At 40.1% G+C, this 21,252-nt stretch overlaps 1 protein-coding gene across 2 annotated transcripts in view; it reads right to left on the reverse strand.

Annotated features, from left to right (window-relative positions):
* Window positions 1-13,750, reverse strand: part of LOC110975151 (RAC-gamma serine/threonine-protein kinase-like) — a 48,008-nt gene extending 34,258 nt beyond the window's left edge. For both annotated transcript variants that reach the window (XM_022227349.2, XM_022227348.2), the window contains exons 1-3: window positions 13,357-13,750; window positions 9,614-9,712; window positions 8,391-8,522 (exon numbers count right to left, since the gene is read on the reverse strand). In XM_022227349.2, coding sequence (XP_022083041.1) covers window positions 8,391-8,522; window positions 9,614-9,698 — 217 coding nt within the window. In that variant the 5' untranslated portion in view covers window positions 9,699-9,712; window positions 13,357-13,750. The remainder of the gene's footprint in view (window positions 1-8,390; window positions 8,523-9,613; window positions 9,713-13,356) is intronic.
* Window positions 13,751-21,252: the final 7,502 nt, after the last annotated feature.

Raw genomic sequence — 21,252 nt, forward strand, 5'->3', positions numbered from 1 at the left:
TTCCAGATATCTGCCATGACTTCCATCATTACATCAAACATTGGAAATTAAATTCACTGCTGTTCACTTCAGGAAAAATGAACCCACAAAGTTGAACATTATCTAATGGTCCATATTTTGAGGAACCTGCCTTATGCAAAAGTTAATCGGTGTGAACATGTCCATCACAGTGCTGACTGCTCAAATACATAATGAAAATCTCACATGCTCCTCCACATCCATAATATTATTAATATTCCAGTATCATGAAACTGGTGATCCTATGGGATTTTTACAGTGCCATGGACTTCAATGCTATCGCAACCAATTGCACGCAGGGTGTCAACAAACCAATCCATCATTTCTTGTCAAGGGACGACAACAATTTTTTACAAGTGCATCTCCCAGGAATTTTTTTTTCAATGGCAATGGCAGAGTGTTTGTTTATGGTACCCATTTAGAATCATCAGTCTACTTCTGCATTCTCCAGTAATTTTGTCCGATTTCACACAGAATTAAGACAAATACCTGGAGAAATTGTAAAAAAAAAAATTAAGAACTGAAAGTTCAGCTTTATTAGTTACACAATTTCCTGCAAACTTTCCCATCATACATACATGTATGCCCATGTACCCAAATATTGCCACAAGAATATACCACAAACCACAGATACAATAGATGAGTCCAGTCACCAATGTGAAAAACTACATGTAGTACTTTTTGTATGCATTACAGTTTTTCCCATCTGGCCATTGTTCAATAAAAAGTTCCACTCTCCCTTCTGGAAAGGAGAGTGGAACTTGGGCTTGGAGCACATGTAATGTGATTATACCAAACACAAAACAAAAAGGTAAAACATCATTCTGGAAATCCACTTAGCATGCTTACATGTACGTGTACCGTAGTTGGGGCAGAAACAGGCAGAAATTCTGCACAAATTACAACGAACCTGCAACAAACACTGGCACAAATATGGTACATGTAGGCTCTAGGACTATCTACATGTAGCAAGAAACTGACACACCTAATTGACTGGGTCACTTTAACATGTTCTTTTTCCCCTCTGCTTCCAAGTCAATGTTAACAGGTTCTCGAGGCTACATACAAAGTACATGTACATGTAGGCTCCCACATGCATATTTTGATATGCCTTGTACATGTAACTGTACGCGAATGCCTGCAGCACACTGCTGTATTTTTTGTATACATGTACATGTACTTGACTCATGCATGTTCTGAGTTTACATACATGTACACTTACAAATACATCAATAAGAGCCAAATGATACATGTTACCCACTCTTACTCACCTACATGTACATGTACCAAAACTGTGCGATTTTATTCCACACCGGTGTATACTGGTAATGCCTGTGTGGTCCAATCATTTTTCAAGGACAAGATAGTCATTGCACATTCATTGCTCATTACACTCTCATTTCTTACCAATCAAATTAATGCACAAAGCACAACTTGCATGTATGCACACGCCCGCATGTGCACATAAATGCACTCGTTAACATTAATTTCTGAAATTGAAAACTCATTTGCTCCACAGGTCCTGACCTGCTCGGCAAATTACCCGTAATAGCTTAATGTGTACAGGTACATGTATGTGCACCCCATCAGTGTAAGTATGCAGCTTGCTTCAGTTCAGGCACATGTACATTTATAAGGTATGAAGAAATACAAAGTATGCAAAGTAAGTGAGAGAAATAACATGTGATTCACTGGAACCCAAATGCGCACAGACTGCAAGTGCTAAATTTTATTGACAGGAGCTGAGGACTATCACTTTCAATACCGACTGCCGCATGGCGCGAGGGCCCTCATCAATTTTCCATGGCCTGGGCATTTATAAACCAACAACACCATAAATAAAGCAACCAAGCCATACCCCTCTTAAATCTTCCTGAATCATTGGGGAAACATGGCAGCTATGCTGAGGAAAAAACAACTGAACAAATCGAAAGTAGGGAGGTTGAGGGGAGTGGTCCATTATGTGCACTATCAAATCATGTGAGTAGCCACACTGTGAGAAATAAACACTTCTAAAAGCCAGCATTCATTTTTAGATCGGCAATATCAACTTTCTGAGTTTTGCTTTGTTTTAATTAAATTGTTTTTCTTATATGGTTGGATGTTCTTTTTTTTTTAAGGTTTGATTGTGGGCAAGTCTGGGAGATCATTTCCTTGTTATTACTTACCATTACAGAGACATTTTTGAAAGGTTCAGAATTATCAAGATGACAGGAACTCAAAATAAAGCTACCATTTCATCGATGCATTTTAAATAACATGCATACCCTTACGACATACATGTACATGTATGCTCATGCTGTATTCTCAGTCTGATTGAAGCGCTGAAAAAAACATCACTAGCTTGCTGCAATTGGATTCGAACCCATGACTTCCTGTTAACTAGTACATGTATGCATCAATGCCAAGTCTGCCAAGTCTGGCAGTTTCTTCCATTTATTTCTCTTGCTATGCAAGCATACATGTACATCTCAATTTTTAAAAAGTGTTTCCATAAGACTTCAGTCCACGATGGCTTGGGGCACGGCCTTGCAAGGCGGTATTCTGAACAAGAGAGGGATCAGAAACTTTCCAAATCCTGTGATGAGGCTAAGCATGGACTTCTCTTTCCAACCCAGGCATGCCGGGGCTACAAATTAACATGTACAGGTACGCGTAGTCGACTTTTGCGCCACCAACAATTCACCATCTCATTGTGACTCCTAAGGAAAATGGTATGGTCCAACCCGAGCAGCACTGTGCAACACGGTTGCTCCTTCCTGGACTCTGCGACGGAGGTAAACTTGGAAACATTCGCAGCAAAATGCAAATGGTGTATACCACCTCTAACCACTTTGCAACGGACGGCGCGTAAACACAACCTGGCTGTTTTACACAGGCACGGCTGACAGGTTAAAACGTCAAGCGCATCTCGAATCAACTTCAGCTGGCATTTGAACATGGTAACGTCCCATTTCATTTTCTGCACGCACAAAAAAAGTCTAAGACCGTGTGCTGAACTTGAACTTTGATGCTACGGGTATGCATAGCCTGCAGTGGCAGCTTGCTCGGTGGGCATCCTGCGAAGTGTTGAAAAATGCATTAAGAAACAGTTGAATAAACTGAATCACTATTTGTGACCGACTTTACCAGTAAAAGTTGGCAGCTACCAATGTGGACTGTGAATTAAAGGTGACGAAAAATTTCAATTGAGGAGTATACTGTACCAATGAGATGTAATGTATAGGGACCCGTAGTTGAGTTGGTTTTGTGGTCAAATAATCCGTTTATTAATTTAAAAAAACATGGATTTTTTTGCAGTCATTTGGGGCCTTTCGGGAACTTTGTTTTAACAATGAAAGATGTGTCACAAGGGCATTAGCGGACTTTCTGCCATCAATGCACTACATGGGGAGGTACATGTATTTTAAAAGTATCAAAGTTACATAAGTGCACTTGCTGTGCCTTTTTCTTTTTTTTTTGACAACGTAAGTTACAGATTTTTACCTTTATTGCCAATCAGGCTCAGTGCAGAAATGTAATGTACAGAAGAAAAAGAAATACATACCGGCAATTTGAGCAATGTACACATACTATTGTTCAGGGGGCACTTTTGTTGCTGGCTGGTATTTTATTATCGTTAAAGACCAGTCACATGACAGGCTCTCAACAATGGCACTTGGTAAACTGTCTCAGGTTCAGGTACCGGTGCATGTACCACAAATTAATGAACGAAGGTAAAAATGCTATTTCTTCATAACTACAATAACCTAGTAATGGGGTACGTTTTTACACATGTAATGTTTGAGATCAAGCTCTCTTAGAGAAAAATAATCGGCAAAGCACTGAAGTCTAGACCTGTCCAATCCAAATGGCCAAGCCTGATGTACATGTACATATACACGAACATACAAAATAAGCCCGACAACGACTGGCTGGCAACAACAGGCACTGCAAGATGATTTATCTGTTGTCCAGACCAGACCCAAAATACACACAGTTCTGCAGGCCAGGCCTGTACATGGACAGCATGTGTATGCCTGTGTGTACATGTACATGTACACCTGTACAATGTACATGTATATACATTACACAGCCTCGGTAAACCGGTGGGTGAACTTTGCTGAACTTGTTTACGCTGGTTCAGTCCATGCGGTCATATTTGTGTATCCACACTATACAGCCCAAAATGGTAAGGGATTATTCAACCTCATGTAAAAAAAAAAAAAACAGTAAAAAGGTCAATTTTTGTTTCTTTCTCATGAAACATACACTTATCAAAACACTGTGCTTGTATTCCGTGTGTACATGTATATGTACATGTACAGTGATCAACGTTGACGGCTTTTTCCAATTTTATTTTAATGTCCTACATGTACACTACAGATACATGTCCATTTTATTTGTCGCAAGGTAATCATCAAATCCTTCCACACTCTCTACCTTATCATACCAATAAATAAATTTGAACTCTAACCCCCATCCTCTTTTCCCTTCTTTTCTTACTGAATGCGAGAGAACATGACTCACTCCAAATGAAAACCCCGCTGAATGCACATGTACGCTGCACTGTACAATGTATTGGATAAACAACAGCCTGGGCACTATGCAGTTGTATGAAGTACGCATCTCCCAACCAAGAGTTCTTGCTAATCCAACAAACACATGACAGCTTTCGACCACAGCTAGAATCTGGGGCCTTCAACAGGGTTAGAGTTAACAAGCAAATATCCAAACCATATTGTTTATGTTGTCTTTACCAAATTTCTGATACAAACCCTGTCCAAGAACTACAGTATCTTTCTGCTCATAAAATTGGCCCTACGGTCAGGTGACTAGGTTTATAATATTTCCATTTTCCAAACTTTCCTTGCCAGCCAACCCCCTCCCCATGCATGTACCGGTACCAGTACATACTCACGTCTTCACCTCAACCTACCGGAACCGTATACCTCTTTCTAAGTGGGTTATTTGCTGTCTGCATCCAAAAATAGATTTTTTAGGCTAAAAAAAGGCACTGATGTTGACTGTCAAGCTGCATAGTGAGTAAAGTTGTACAAATAGCTCTGCAAAAATGAGGGCAGGGTGCTACTGAAATGTCAAGCCAAATGGTAGAGCCGAACAGGATCTGACTAAGTCAGTTTGGAAAAAAAATTCATACACACTCGCTGCCACCCTCTAAAACATGAGGGAATCATTGCCTGTATTCTTTGTTCCTCCATGCTTTACCTCATCAAATGTCAAAGGGTAACCAACAATCAAACACTTAACACAGATACGGTACGTACATGTACATATGGTAGCATGTACTTGTACATGTACAGTATTTGGTCAGAACTGTAGTTGACTGAGCTCTGCATGTACACAGCTGTTAGGGTTCGGAAGTGTTGTGTACATGTACATGTACACTGAGCATATGACAATTTACATGTACAGTATATGTGGTCAGAGAGTCTAGCTGACTGAGCTCTACTGGTACATGTACATGTACATGTACACAGCTGTTGGGTTTTGGAAGTGTTACATGTACATGTATATGTACTGTACACTGAGCATACATGTACATGTATGACAATTTTCAATTTCCATGTGGACGTATCATAAGGTTTAAATAGTTCCAAAACTGGAACTGTTTTGGCTACATTACTAATATTCCTTCATCACTCTTCCGATATTAACTGACTACACTCTTGCTATTTGGTGGACAAACGATCCATGTACGTGCAAAGTACATGTACCAGTACATACGTTTACATGTAAGAACATGTACGTTGGGCATTTTTTCTGGCTCTAATGACAAACTGGGGCATGCACAGGCATCACTTCTACCGCACTTGTTGCCGTGGTGATTCAGATGAAATGAAACTAATAGTGTGTACATGTACAAGCACTGTCCATGTGCAACATGTGAATAAAAATACTGTGACCTCGATGTGCCATACAGTGTGTGTGTACAAGAGGTTTTTAAGGCAGCATAATTGGCAAGTTCAAAGACATACAGGCCCTACTGTTTAGAGACCAAAGTCCGCTGTACAGTTCTGTCAATTAATGCTATACAAGACAAGCACTAACACCTCGTTCAAATCAGCCATACACTGAAGCCCACAGCAACTTATGGCTTCCCATGAATTACATGTACGTGTACAGGGTACATTAATTATCGACCTTACTCCCGGGGACTAAAACCAAAAAATGAATGCATGCTGATGAAATACCGGTGCATGTATTTAGACTTACCAGTAGATGTACTGGTACATGAAGGTGGAAATAACCAATTACTTGCCAGGAACAAACAAGGCTTGTAAACCACCACCTCATGCAAATGGTACCAATATGTACTGTACCAACTGGTACATGTACCGTACATCATTAATTCACTGAGTGCAATGCTCAGGTTGCATATGGTACGTGTGCTGTGTAGGTGTATTGAATACATTGTGCAGTGGTGGGCAGGTACTGTAGGGTCTGTGCCGGAACCCCATTCAAAGACGTTCAGGGGGAAAAATGTACCAGTACATAAAAATTCTCTGTTCGAAAGTCAGTTCTGTCTCACCAAAATGCTTAACAAACTTCGGACAAAAGCAAAATGTGCTAATACACAATGCAGCCTACAAACCTTTCCCCCCAAAAAAACTTTTTCAAACCCTTTTTTTCCACTGTCTGAAAAGTTCTTTCACAATTCATTTTGAAAGGTGGTTAAGGATGGGTGTTCAGGTACCAGTACCCGGATCTGACGCCATACCCCATTATTCTATGGTACTCACTTTTAAACATACATGTACCGGCAATGGACCAAGGCAATGTAGTTTTATTAATGCAGTTCTTATAAATTACTCCTTTTTGTCCCATTTAAGTTGATTTTCAACTTTAGTTGTGCCATTTCAAGGGCATTTTTGTACCTCTTTTGATATTTCTGTACTTATGTAAATCTGCACAAGCAATAGAGTGACATCATTGGATGTGCTTTAGAGACCTAGAGCAACTTTCATCCTATAAATGCTGAAAATTTCGGACATTTTGCTGTTTTAGGTGAGTCACTGTTGATTTAGTTCATAACACTAAGCCAGTGAAGCAAATTCTTGTCACAAAAAAATTTTATTTAAAAATCTTGCACTCTTCATTTGAACAGAAAACCTTCAAAAATGAACAGTGTCTTCCAGTAATGACATCACTGCAATGACACCTTCATTTATCAAGATATCCATGGAAAATTTTAAATGATCCAAAGCAGGTTTTATTGAAAGGAACCTAGAAGAAATTTATGTCAGAAAGTATTCTTGGATTGGATTTTCCCCCTCAGTAAGGAGCCAAAAATAGGGTTAGTCGGAAATGAAAACCACAAAAATAAAAAAGGGGCAACCCTAAGGCTTAGAGCTATGGTACAGTAATATCCCTCCAGTGTATAAAGCTCACAGGACAGCTGAATTAGGATTATCAATCAGATCACGACACCATATATCTTTGACGTGAGTGCCCACAGAAACTGGAGCAGATGAAAAAGATTGCCAAGAAACATGTAACTGGTCAAAGTAGGTGTATCGATGTGCTCCATGGCTGTATTCACTTATGACATTTTCACTGCTTTGAACATGTCCAGTGAGGCTACCCAGGCCACAAGTGTAATCTTGCTGCTGGTTGTTTGCTGTGTGGCTGAATTGGATTAGATTGGATTGGATTGGACTGGATTGCAGTGAAGGTCCACCTGAACACTATGACCTTCATCTTAATGGGCATCATGAATCTCCTTTGGCAAAAGCAGAAATGTGCATCCAACAATTTTACCAGATCCACATCAGAAAGTTTTAAATTTTCTCCTTTTCGGTTTATCATCCACATGGGCCAACAGTGTTCAACACACTGGTGCTGCAACTGCACCAGTTGTTTCATGAAGATTTATAACCCAGGTGGTACCTGTTAGACTGGATTTTTCCTTACCAATACAATACAACCCTATATCTTTACCTGCAAGTTCCAGACCACAGCTAATGCTGTAGTTCCCAGTTTGCCCCTTTGGATAGGTGCCTTTTTTGTCTAGCCAGGCACAGTGAGAGTTGTGAAATATTTCTGACAGTGCAGGTCCCAAGGCTATTACAATTACCCTTGGTACTGCAGTGTGTAGGCCCCCTACATGTAGTATATTTTGTACATGTATCTTACCGGTAGGAGCAACTATGCTAGCTTGATTTGTTTAGTTTAGAGATGGGAGAACAAAACAATATTCTGTGAGTGATATTGCTAAGAAGTCCCGACTGGTTCACTCAAAGACGAATCTTCACGGCCCTTTGTGATTAACCATGCATACAAATCCCGATTTCTGTTGTACTGGTTTTGTTTTTGCTTTTTTTAATCTTTGTCGGTCCATTTTTTTTCTTCACGCCAAAGGCTCAACTCACCTGCCACCGAGAAATTGTTTAAAACTTTTTGCTCCACATCAGCTCGAGTAGTGGGTTTCTCTTTGTAGCCCAGGTAGTTGCCGTTGGACATGAGCCGGAAGTACCGTGGCCTCCAGTTCTTGATGTACTCTCCTGAAAGCAGGAGGAAGGGTAAACAAAACCAAAGATGATCGCAGATTGTACGAGGATACAAAACTGAATGAGACCTACAGGTATTTAAACTTCATGCTGTTTGTTGCAAACAGTTACAAAACTTGCAAGTTCTCACGCAATGAAATTTATTGTATGTCATTAATGGCCTAGGCTCTGAATTATTATCAGAATGATTGGAATGAGTCTTTTGATCACTGAATTCTTCCATTGCTGTAACAAATTGGCATGGGTACACGTCACCTGTTACTATGAATATACATTGGCAGATTAGGTTAACCAATTCAACTGTCTACTGTGGGAAAATCACAGCAGCTTTAAACTCTTCCTTTAATTAATTAGAACAACTTACCATGCAAATTGTGCTGAATAAAAAGCTCAATTTTCAACACCTGTTTTTCTATTTAAGGCAGGCACCCTCCCCCCTTTTTCAATTCCCAGATGATATTAACGCTTTCCTGTAATTTTTATCTTTTCTTGAAATTTTTTACCCGAGATATTTTCCTGAATCCTCCAACATCCTCCACTCTGCAGTAAACAAATGGCAAAACGCTTTAAAATACAATCAAACCCTTGGTACCGGTACATGTAAAGTGCAAGTACATTTTTGTACATGTGCATGTACACTGTACAACAGTGGCTGGACTTTACCTTCCTCGATCCAGCAAAATCATCCCAAACTTCACTCTAGACTTTGAGAGATCAGAGAGGCCTTGAGTTAAACCATCTTTGCTTTGTGCGAGACAAAAGGACATTTTAAAGATATTGCCTTAGACTTATTTGTCACTTCTGCAATTCAGAGTAAACCAAGTTTCCTGCATCCCAGGAAATCTACCAACATGTACACAATCCATGGCAAATCCTTGGTACATGTACAGATTCTTCCACTTTCATGCTCCATGTGATGAACAGCTGCTGGGTGCAACCTGCTCAACCCTACAAAATCTTTCAAAACCTTGTGATGGATTTTGAAGGCCTGGGGAGGGTTAGGGTTGATTGAAAGCGAAACGTGCCAGGCTAGACATCACCACTGAATCCTAATACATGTATCTTCCAGGTTCTGATGCTCTCACCTTTTTTGCTGACCCATCCTTCCTTGACCACTATGCAATTAGAGTCCTCAGAATCTCCGACGTGAGGGAGATTGGAGGCGAGCATTCTGGATCACTGTCCTGCAGGGAACAGTAAAAAAAGAATGGAGGTTGGTTGCCTTGGCACTAGGGCTATGCCACTTATTCAAACATTTATCAAATAATTTTTTTAGAAAAAACACACGGTATTTGGAGGTGAAAAAAGAACAAGCAAAATGTATTTATTTGGTCACAAAATTGCATTCTGAATTTATAATTGCAATTTTGAGCCTCAAAGTGCTGCTCATCAACTTAAAAGCAGACGAATACACATGCCTAACAGTAAAGCCCAAAATAATATTTCCTTCAAAATTTTCTAGTTTTACCTTTTGCACTTTTATTTGAATTATTTAAATATCTGATCTAATGGATGGTTAAACATTTGAATAAACTATTATTCAAAATGCCCCTGCATCTTTTCAGGGTACAAATAGCTACATGGCTAAGAAGGAAACTAAGCTGGAACCAGTTTTAAACTTTACCATGGCAATGTATCACCCGCAACTCCTCTCCTGTTTCTGGATACTAAACAATTGTGAGTGTTAAGGAATTTGTGCAATTTCTGCTTCAATCCACTACTTTTCAGTTTTCACCATTCTTTTCTCCACTTTTATTTCATAGTATACTGTATGTAAAAGGGCTCTACAAAACACAGGAGCCACTTTATAACTCAGTGGGGGGACAGGTGTGAAACTGCTTGAAAACAACGCATTAAGTGCAAGCTATGCAATCTGATAAAATTCTTCTAAGTACATGTACATGTACATACAGTATATCCTATTCATAGGCCTTGCCTAGTGTCATCAAATAAGGGAATCCTTTTTATGTTCTATGGTTCCCATATCTTTTTTGACTTGAAAGAGGGTTGGTCAGTCGCAAAAAAAAAATTTCCAAAAAAAAAAATCCATCTACATGTACATGTATACTTGTCACTTTTTTTACATTGAATACCACAAGTATCTTTGTTTCTAGCTGAGTATAGAGAAATATATTTATTGGTGTACAATAAGATATGGCTGTACTTGAATTTTCAAGAAAAAGTCATGGAACTACCGAAACTGGTTGCAAATGTAGTTTTATAAGTTTTAAATAAAACAACATCGATGAAATTAGTGCAACATTTTGCAATATCAATTTTTTCATTGTTAGAGAGGGTCCATAAAATAATGGAGGAAAATTGTTTGTTATTCATGGTGTTATGTTTAGATCTTCCTGAAATTTATTTAAGCTTCTACACTTTAGTATTTTACGAGGTCAGTCATTCTAAAATTCAGCGCTATAACATCATCTGCTTGCACAAAAAAACCATTGTCGTCTATTTGAAAATGAAGTGTGCATGAGCGCTTGTAATGAACGTTGTCGCTATGGGGCATGAACATACATGTGGACCTACCGTTACATGTACGTAAATGCTGTTTAGAAAAAGGTGACAAACATGACAAATGTGACAGCAGTGGAGGCTGCCATGAGACCGGTCATTGATGTTTGGGCCGAAGCAAATTGCACATGTACATGTTTATTTTCAGCGCTGTTTTCGTACAGCTCATCACATCTTAGTTTTTTTCATAGGCAAGATTCTTTTAACAGGGTTGGCAGAAAAAAAAGGCCTTTTTTTCTACAAAGGAAAGGCACTGAGGCCAAGGTGTAAAATATTCTGCAAAACGAGTTTAGAAACTGGAAAAACAAAGATGGTGTTTTTATGTGCTTGAGCTGCACGTATCATTTTTAAATATTTTATAACCCATGACAAAACATCATATTACAGGTTGGAACAGGCACGTTTTCTGACAAAGGATTTCTTAATTTTGAGAAAATTACTTCACACCAAAGAATTCCAGTGAATTAAACGATAGAGTTAACGACGAGAACATGTTTTGTTTCAAATTCGACACATTTTTTCGACTGCACAGTGAAACCACATCCCCCGGGTCATTAAGTCGACCAACCCATTACGTCAAGGAATAATCAGTGGCTGCATGTACCAGTATAACAGTGTTCTACAGTATTTCACTAGCATTTTCAAAGAAAAGTTTCACATGTACATGTATGTAGATAGACATGTATGCTCTGTGCATGATTCATGACACTAACTACATATACAATGGTACATGTACATGCACATGTACCCGGTAGGTACTGTAGATGAGGCTACAACTTCTTCAAACAATAACTTACCTACACTGTACACATACGTACATGTACGGCATTGATGGGAAGATTTTATATGGCTACATGTACATTGACAGCGACATGTACATGTACATACTACCATGTACATACATGTATATGTACAGGTACTTCCTGCATTTTGAGTCTTCAACTTCATTAAAACGAGAGTAGGCAGGCTCTCAAAAGAGCCACTGTAACGGTACACGTACATACCGTATATCTGTACATCACTGATCCATACTTTTTTTCTGTCTCAGAGCAATCTGTCCCACATGTGTACACGTAATATTTTTCATGAATTACCGTATGACCTTCCGGCAATCTCACTCGCACAATATTTTTAGGATGCGTCACCCCTAATCGCTTCCCAATGAAAAAAGCATGAGCAGAAAATACAGTACTAGTAGGTTTCATTGAAATAGATGGTTTCTAGACCACTAAGTAGCTCTTTTTTCATAAAAGTTCCTGTTTCAGAGAAATATTGAGACACAATCCGAACTCCCTAGGCCTTTTTATGAAAACGCTTCCTTAAATTCAGTAAACTACAAACAGGTATCAGTGCATGTACTGTACATGTAGTCTCTTAAAACTATTCATCCATGGACATTGTAAATTGTAAATGTCACAAAAATATGTTTAAGCAACATTGGGGGAATCCCCATTTACATCCAACAACCTACGTGTACATGCACATGTATGTACATGTACATTTGTGTAATGAGTCTTTACAATGTAATTTTTTAATGCAGTTCTTAGAAATGCTCCTCAAGTATCCTATTTCATCAAACTTTCAACTTTTTGTTGGTGTTTTAACGCCAGTATTTTGCTGTCAGTAACGGTATGTTTTACACGAGAGTACTTGCTGTTTGTTCCTTACCTCACCATCTCTAATGATGCTATAATCTTTTGCTACCAGTACATGTAGGACAAATACAACAGCCCGTAAACGTATAGTTGGGGCAGGTTTAACAAGTTATGATATTGCATCTGAAAAATACAGGATTTTCTCACAATACTTACAATATACATCAATGAAAACTGCAAAGAAAACCTGAAGGCAATGGATATTGGACTATGGACTAGTAGCCCCTGATGATTTTTGCTTTTGTATTGGAAACAATGAAATAGTGGGGATTCAGAAATTTTATCACTACAAATCTTCATCTGGTTCCATATTTAAATTGTCTCCAAGAATTCATATTCATGAGATGGAATTCAGACCAAATGTAGGTTTGAGACCTTTTGTTCCTTAAAAAGCATCAAGAGCCACAAATGACTAATGTGGAAAGTAATCCAAGTAGGGAAAACAGTTAGTTTATGTATAGTTCATACACATGGCGTATGCGTGCACATGTAAATGTTGCAATGCTAGTACTAGTAGTAGTACATGTTCACAAATGTATAGGCCTCATTTTATTTTATACCATTTCAGAACAAACCTAACAAACTGAAAATGTGGAACAGGTTACTGCCAACACAAAATTTAATTGCTCAATTGCAAAACGAATGAAGCTTACCAAACAAACACTTCAACTCCAAGTCCACTTTGGGGTGTTCACGGTTGTTCCGGGTAGGCGCTCGGCCGAAAAAATAAGACCTCACACGGTGACTTAACCCAGCAAGTGAAATCTCCGGAAGAAAACACCACCGGGGCTTCGACTTCGAGGCGCACCACAAACCAATTATTTCTGGTAGGACACTGTCACCTTCACCATAAGCCGCTACCTGGAACACAGAGCTATGTTTGGAACCCCCTACACTCCGAAATGCAGGTACAATTTCCAACAGAAAGTCCTTTTTGCGAAGGTAGCTATCAGCCAAAATGATCGCTTGATGCACCCTTCGCTGTTGACCTGCTTCCTTGTTGATGATCTAGCCCGAGTGACGTCATATGGACGAGTCTCCGTCGTCGTCGCTCACTAGACTGCACTCGTGAAAATGTGGGTATCCGTTCTCGCAGGTCAATCACCGATTCACAGTACTTATACTGAGTCCAACTTGCCGGGTACCAGCGAAAAGGTCTGAAATTAAATACTGTCAATGCACGGGAAATCTCGCGATATCCTGTAAATTCTTCAACTGTTATATCGCTGCGTATGGCAGGAAAGAATTTTGCCCACGTTCGTATTATCAAAAAATCATAACGAGTTTTTCATACTTAATGCAAACGTAGACATGATTTGCTTTTTTTCCCGGAACTTTTCTCTCAAATTGACACACATGTACAGCACATCACTTGAACAATCTACGCGCCTGGAAAGTGCAGATTATAGAGGGCGCTGTACTTGCAAAACAATGTGGACTGCAAGTGCAACTTTTTGAAGTTGATGCTTCGCATTCTTTATGAGAAAAAATGTTAGGGGGTTAACGGATTTTGAATATTTTGTGATTGAAGCCCTGTTTCTCAGTACCCCATGCCCAGTGTCGTCATAATCTTGACTTGAAAATTGCAAGGATGCCAGTAAACAGTAAATGCCTGAAATGTTTGGCGGTGTGGTGACGAGCTAGCCCGGGTGGACTCCCTGACGGTACTACATTACGGAGGGAGTCCAGGGTATTTTGTTAATAAAATTTGCATTATTTCTACCTTTTCCAAGGAGCCAATTTCACGTCTGTAACTTCTATGCGTCCTTATCTCCACCTTGGTTGGTTAAGAAATTTGAAACATCACCACCAAAGACAAAAACGGGGAAATAAAGTGTTGTGGACTGTTTTCAGCCGTTCTCAAGTGCACTTCGTACAGTGTGCGCGCAATTATTCGGCGTACGAGATTTCGAGCCGCGTACACGCACATCGAAACTACATGTTCTGACCAAAGATTATATAGCGCCGCGTAGCGCGCGCAAGATGGGTAATTCGGCCATAAAGGTGTAATCACCATGGGTGCCATTTGAGTGTGAACGTTAATGTGTGTGCGTGTGCCTGTTGCGGCGCCTGCGCATTAAACGGCACTGCGCAGGCGTAGTCCAGCCAGGATGGCGCCCATATGATAATAGCGTTTTGCGCGTATTCATGGTGAAGTTCCCCATCTTGCACTGCTACGCGGCGCTATACGATCTTTGGTTCTGACTAGAACCAGCGAAACTGAAGTCTACACCTTTGGGTGCGTTCGATTAGCTTCCCTGAACACACCAGTGTTACACTCAAGGGAAGCCTCAAAATGAGGCTTATCGAACGCTGCAGTGTGTTTTCCAAGGCATTCTGGGAAAAAGGTCAAGTCCCCGCCACGTTCCATCATGTACGTCCATGCTTTAAACAGTCCATCCGTGACGTCATTACACTCGGCAGCCTCCAGAGACTCGCTCGCCAGCTGGGGTAGTAGTGGCTGACACCAGGGCAGGCACGAGGATCACGTGATGGCTAAACGAACGCTTTGGTGTAAGTTTGACTTACACGTGTAAGCTAATCGAACGCACCCCATGATCGTATAGCGCCGCGTATCCACTGGTTTCGAAAACGCTCACCGCACAACGGCACGGCGGTTCTCAGCCACGAGTACCATTGATCTCTATGCCGAGTACACACAACATCCAGCTGGAGAAAAGGCTGTGGCGTGCGTTGGTGACAGTCGGCCTAGTTACCTGCGCGCACGCTGCTACGGCCGGTACGGGAAAGTTAAAATTCATGATTTGTACAATTCCTGGCCATTTTTGAGCATGTATTATGTGTTAACAGGTGGACTTAAAATAGACAGACAAAAGGTGTCCACAAAATTCGATAGAAGTTAAGATAGAAGGTAAAGGACCCCCGGCAGTTCTGTGTCGAGGGAAGAGGGTATTATCCACCAAGGCTTTGGCACAATGTTACTAATATCTATTGACTTGTTCCATTTTAAAAGTCATACCGAATACATTTTTAGATATGGAGAACTTTTCCAGAAAGCGCTGGCTAGATAATTTTTTAAAAATAAATTAAACTGATATGAGAGTCAAAAATGGCGATTAACAAGCTCTTGGGCCTGAATTTAAAACGAAAAATCACCTACTATGAGGTTTAAAAACTTCGACACAGTCTAGCTATCTGTCCATTGCTCTAAAATCCAACTCGTCACTGCCAGTTACCAATTCAGTCTGCTTACTGTATGTTTAGTTTACGAATAAAAAAAAGACAGGCCGATCAACAACACGATGTGTGCGTGATCGCTACTTACCGCACGTGCGCACGCCAGTACTGCCTCTGCATACTGTGTTCCTGTTCATCACGATCATCATGCCCGCAATGTAATCCTCTTTTTATTCCTCAATTATCAAGATAAGTTAATTTTTTCATTTTAATAAAAATCTGATCTCTACAATATTGTGTATTTATACATCTTTAACCAATAAAACTCTACGAACAAATTAAACATGTTAAACACTTTAAAGAGAGATCGTTGATGAACTTCTTGCCGTACAACTACGAGAACCCTGAACATACAAAGCCTTCTACACTAACCGAGGTTATTCTTATAAAATAGCAGCTTGCACAGTCTGAAGCCCCAGATCCGACAAAAACGGAACTGCATTTTTTATAGCGGCTCGACGACACGCGGGTTAAGCCGGGTACCTGCCACCGCCTCCCAGTAGCAGGTGAGCAACAGACCTTCATTGGAAATTGCGCACGCGTATGTGTGCACGCAGCGCGGCTAGCTGTACTGTACATGTACGTGCGTGCACTTATGTAACAAGACTTGGGAACGGATAAATGACGTCTACAAAAGTAACATCGTCTCTCACTTATTTTCCTGGATTTTGCAGTCCCTGGTTTGTTTTGAAATTCCTACCCCCCCCCACGGATAGATAAGGCCTCGAAAAACTTGTAAACGTGAAAACTTAGTTTTTTCAAAAAGGTAAACTAAGAACAAATTAGAGCCAAATTTGTGGTCGTTTTGTACACAACTTTTAGACGTCAGTCGTAATGAAATGAATACAACGTCCAGCCTGGGCTAGGTGACAAGCATGCACATGTGCATAGTGAAAGCACAACAGTCAGACCAGGAACAAAACTTATGCACGGCAGCCATGGCGGTAACTGCTTTTGTAACAGAAGGATAGCACCAAAAAGGTGCAGCCCTGTGGAACAAAAGCTCCCTAACCGAAAAATGGCTGCCATGCCCGACCTCTATGGCAATTGACATCCAGAGACCATGGCCGTTTTCCAATACTCAACTTCGTCTCCGTCTCAGGCTTCGTCTTTGAAACCAATCCCCGATTGTGGGCCTGAAGCGTTTAAATTAAATAGACGTTCTGTAATGTTTGGCTCATTTGCATCTTACTTGATGTTTTTGTGACACTACCAAACTCATTATTGCGCTTACAACTTCAAAGTCAGGTAGTAAAAAAACAGTTCAAGCCTGAGACGGAGCCGAAGTCGAGTATTGGAAAACGGCCCATGTGACCAAACAAAATGATACTGAAACGCTATGAATGGTTCTATTTGCTTGTCTGCTCATCCCATTGCCCTCAGCATGGCAGCGACAAACAATACCATATACACAAATTATCCATACACCATTCCTCCATGCACAGACAATTCAGGGTTGAATATTGACTAATTTTTAGACAAGGTACAAATTTCATAGAAAATTAGCACAAAGCATTGTCTGGTTCCCTGACAAAAAGGGAGATCCTTATGACCAATAGCCACCGCAGTTATGTGAAAAACACAGGAGGAATTCCATTTCGGAAATCTTCCAAAGCTCGATTGAAAATTTCTGAACCGATTTTGTTGATTTTCAAGCAGTGTTGTCAATAGTTGCGAATGGTGACTTATAAAAATAGGTTTTCTTTGTTGATTTTTGCACATGTATTACTGTTCAAAAAAGGGACTCAGTTTTTGTACTACCTCATCCCCAGAGGTTCCTTCATTTGGGGCAATGCTGGAAACCGTGAAAACGAGGTTGAATTAAACCACAGCAAACTGATGCACTCAGTCCCAGCAACGAGGGATCTGGGCCTTTGGAAAAGTTGCCGGGACACACACACGCGGATGTCCAAAAAATGCCCCGCTGGCCGGGACAATAGGAGAGACTTGGCCGTGGTTGTACAATTTGTTGCTCCACTATACGAGGACCTTAGCAGACACCTGGCCAGGCTTGTACAATTTGCTGCCCCATTTTACTGGAACATTAGTGAGGACTTGGCTGGAGTTGGTCAATTTTTTGACCCACCCTTGAGGGACAAAAGCAGGAACTTGGCCGGAGTTGTACACTTTGCTGCCCCTCTCTACTTGGACACCAGCACGGATCTGGCCGGGGTTGTACAATTTCCCGCCCCGCTCTATTAAGACATAAGCAGTGACTTGGCCAAAGTTGTACAATTTGTTGTCCCACCCTATGGGAACAACAGCAGGGACCTGGCTGGGGTTGTTCGAGTTAAGTTGCTGCCCCACTCTACTTAAACATTTGCGGGGACTTGGCTGGAGATGTTCAGTTTTTGACCCACCCCAGAGGGACAAAAGCAGGGACTTGGCGGAGTTGTTTAATAATTACAGCCATTTTCCCAGTTCCAGGTTGTGAAAATTTTTCAGTCTGATTGCAGCTCAATTAATCCTAAAATTCCAATGAAATGTGGTCATTAGACCACCTTGCATGCAGGAGATACTATACCATTATTTTCCGAAATAAATTTTTCAATTTGGACTTATAGTACAGGATCAACGAATACGACGACACTTGTCCTAGTTGTCAATCAATTTAGCCAGTTACATATCGCTTCAAACCTTCTTCATTGCATAAAAATGATCAAGCAATAAAATCTGTTCTTCAGCCAGAACCTCTGTAACAAACTGATTCAATAATGAAAGATTTCTTTATTTGTTCACATTTCATAATTCCAGTTAATTAAAAAAGAGAATTTGCACAAATTTTGACTCGACTTTTTCGGCTACGCAGCGCTAGCGTGCAATTGTACCAACAATAATTATTCTCCTGTGCCGCACAGTTGGCAAACTCACTACATTACACATACATGCAAATCTGTGTAATTGAGTTCAACACATTCCTGTACACGCATGCGCAATCTGAAAATAGGGGGGAAAATTACGTTCACTGAACTTGGAGACTCTAGACATTCCAAGTGGGACTTTATATGACGATTGAGTACATGTATGAAAAAGAAATTGACATCACAAATGAGTACCATTCTGCCCTATAATTGTTTTTGTTGATTTCGTGGCTCCTGTGATCTTTGACAAACCGCACTAATATATCAGAGTTTTATGGCCAGGACTGTCTGTCTGGCCAATTTACACCCCCAGCTTATTACCGTTTTGTCCTGGTTTCCCCCTGGATCGGGACTACAATTGAAAAGTGCACTATGTCAGACATTCGCTCAGTGCACTATAATTAAGATTTTCACAGGGTGTGTATTTACGACCAAACTGCATAGGTGAAATTAGGGTGATTTCCAAGCATCTCTATTGTTCAATGACTATTTAAAAAGTTACAAATAAACTTGATGGACAAACCACATTTTCCATTTTCTGCAAGAAAATTTTAGACTTTTAGAATTTGTGTCAACTGTATTAACAAACTCAATTTTCTGCAAGCAGAAAATTGGATTTTACTTTGACAACTCTCACGGCACCCTAAAAGTCACTTGCACCAATTCGTGCGATGCTCCAAAAGTGGACAACCCAATTTTTCTCAGTTTCTACTGGTATATTTTTGTTTTTTGATGTTGGGACATCCATTTTCAAAAACTGAATTTTCTTTCAGTGGAAATTAGGATGCTACTTTTACGACTCTTGGCGAACCCCAAGATTGGCCAACTGGAAACTTGCATTGTAAAAACAAATGTTGCAAAAGTAGGTTAAATGCCAGCGCATGCTATGAGTCCTGTCAAAAAGAATCATGTGCAACCAATTCAAGGCAAACTATGCACTTCAAAACTTTTGAATGTTCATTTTAAACAAATTCTTGTGGTACATTCAACTTGGATGGACCCTTTCCTTTACTTATTGTTTGGATGCAGTCAGCTGAGAAACATACATATGTGTGGAGCGCTGTGACAGTGTACATGTAAACATACCAGTAACAAGACATTGGTGTCATGTGTATACTCAATATACTATTGTGGTACACTACTTACAATAATATGTACATACTCCTCTGTTCATGTTCATGGAGAAAAAACCGCTCTAAGTTTTGCGATAGTCACGTTTGAAGTTGGTTACATTTTAAAACAGAGAATTCATAGAGATTAACTTATACTTCCTCAGAGTTGTTTATTACACTTTACAAATGCATACATGTACATTATAAACTGCCACAAAATGCGACAAACCGTACTGTCAAATTCTTAACTGCAATTAAGGATTACTTATTCACCAATAATTTGTTCTTTCATAACTAAAAGACTAGGGAAATGGTATCAGTAATACACCTGCTTTTGTCATTATGAATAACAGCTGCAAAATTGACATAAGTTTGTATACAGTTCCAGAGTTACACTTCTCTTGATGAAAATGACAGTGACTTTTGCCCTTCACTGCTTTAGATATTGGGCACAAATGGTGTTTAGGTGTTTAGCCCAATTTTGCCCAACATCATGATTTGACTTTAATAGATTTGGTCTAAGTGATTTCTACCAAGTTGTAGGCATCAAATAGTAAGGTTGATTTACCCTAAAAACAATCAGTTGGAAAAGTGTTGATTTTTGTCTCTTCATGAAAACAGTGAAAATTTGACTTAAGCACCTATCAATTGTATTACTGGACCCAGGGGACCCAGGATAAGAGGGGACTTTGCCGCGGATGTAAATAGACCCAGCATGATAGTTCTGGCCATGTTCCCATTATCTGCACGGCCTGGAGAGGCACCCTTTTCTTTCTACACCACAGCCCCAGCCAGGACGTGTGGGGCATTACTGTCCTAACACCTGTGCATGCATGGGGTTTGCCACTGACTCCCACATTATCGCAGCCCCTGGCATGCGGGACATGTGCCACAACCGATCACCCAAAACTTAAAATTGTAGGCAGTCTAGTGGTAGGCCTAACGTACTTCATTTTAGTTTCTTTTCACAAGAACAGTACATGTACATAAAAGTTGGTAAACTATCATGTTTGACGTTTGTGATGAATGACCGTCGGAACAAACACAATGCATTATGTAGTTTTCCCAGTTCCGGATTTTTCCTAGTCCCAGATCACTCGGAAAGAACAGCTACAGTGTACTTTTTTGTATTGTCGTCCCATACCACGTTTTCAGAAGAGTGTTATTTTCATCTTCAGACATTAAAATTTCTAGAAAAGTTATTTCAGCCAAATTTCGAACACGCACTTTGACATATTAGGGCAGTTTGTCAAAAATCACGGGAGCCCAAACATTGACAAAACATTTTACATGGCAGAATGGCACTCACAAAGTGTGATGCTAAATACTTTTTTCATACTCAACAGTCATATGAAATCAAAATCAACTTTCGAGTCCC

Source organism: Acanthaster planci, linkage group LG01, assembly GCF_054643075.1.
Source record: "Acanthaster planci isolate LZ-2023a linkage group LG01, COTS_SCS, whole genome shotgun sequence".
Classification (NCBI taxonomy): Eukaryota; Metazoa; Echinodermata; class Asteroidea; order Valvatida; family Acanthasteridae; genus Acanthaster; species Acanthaster planci.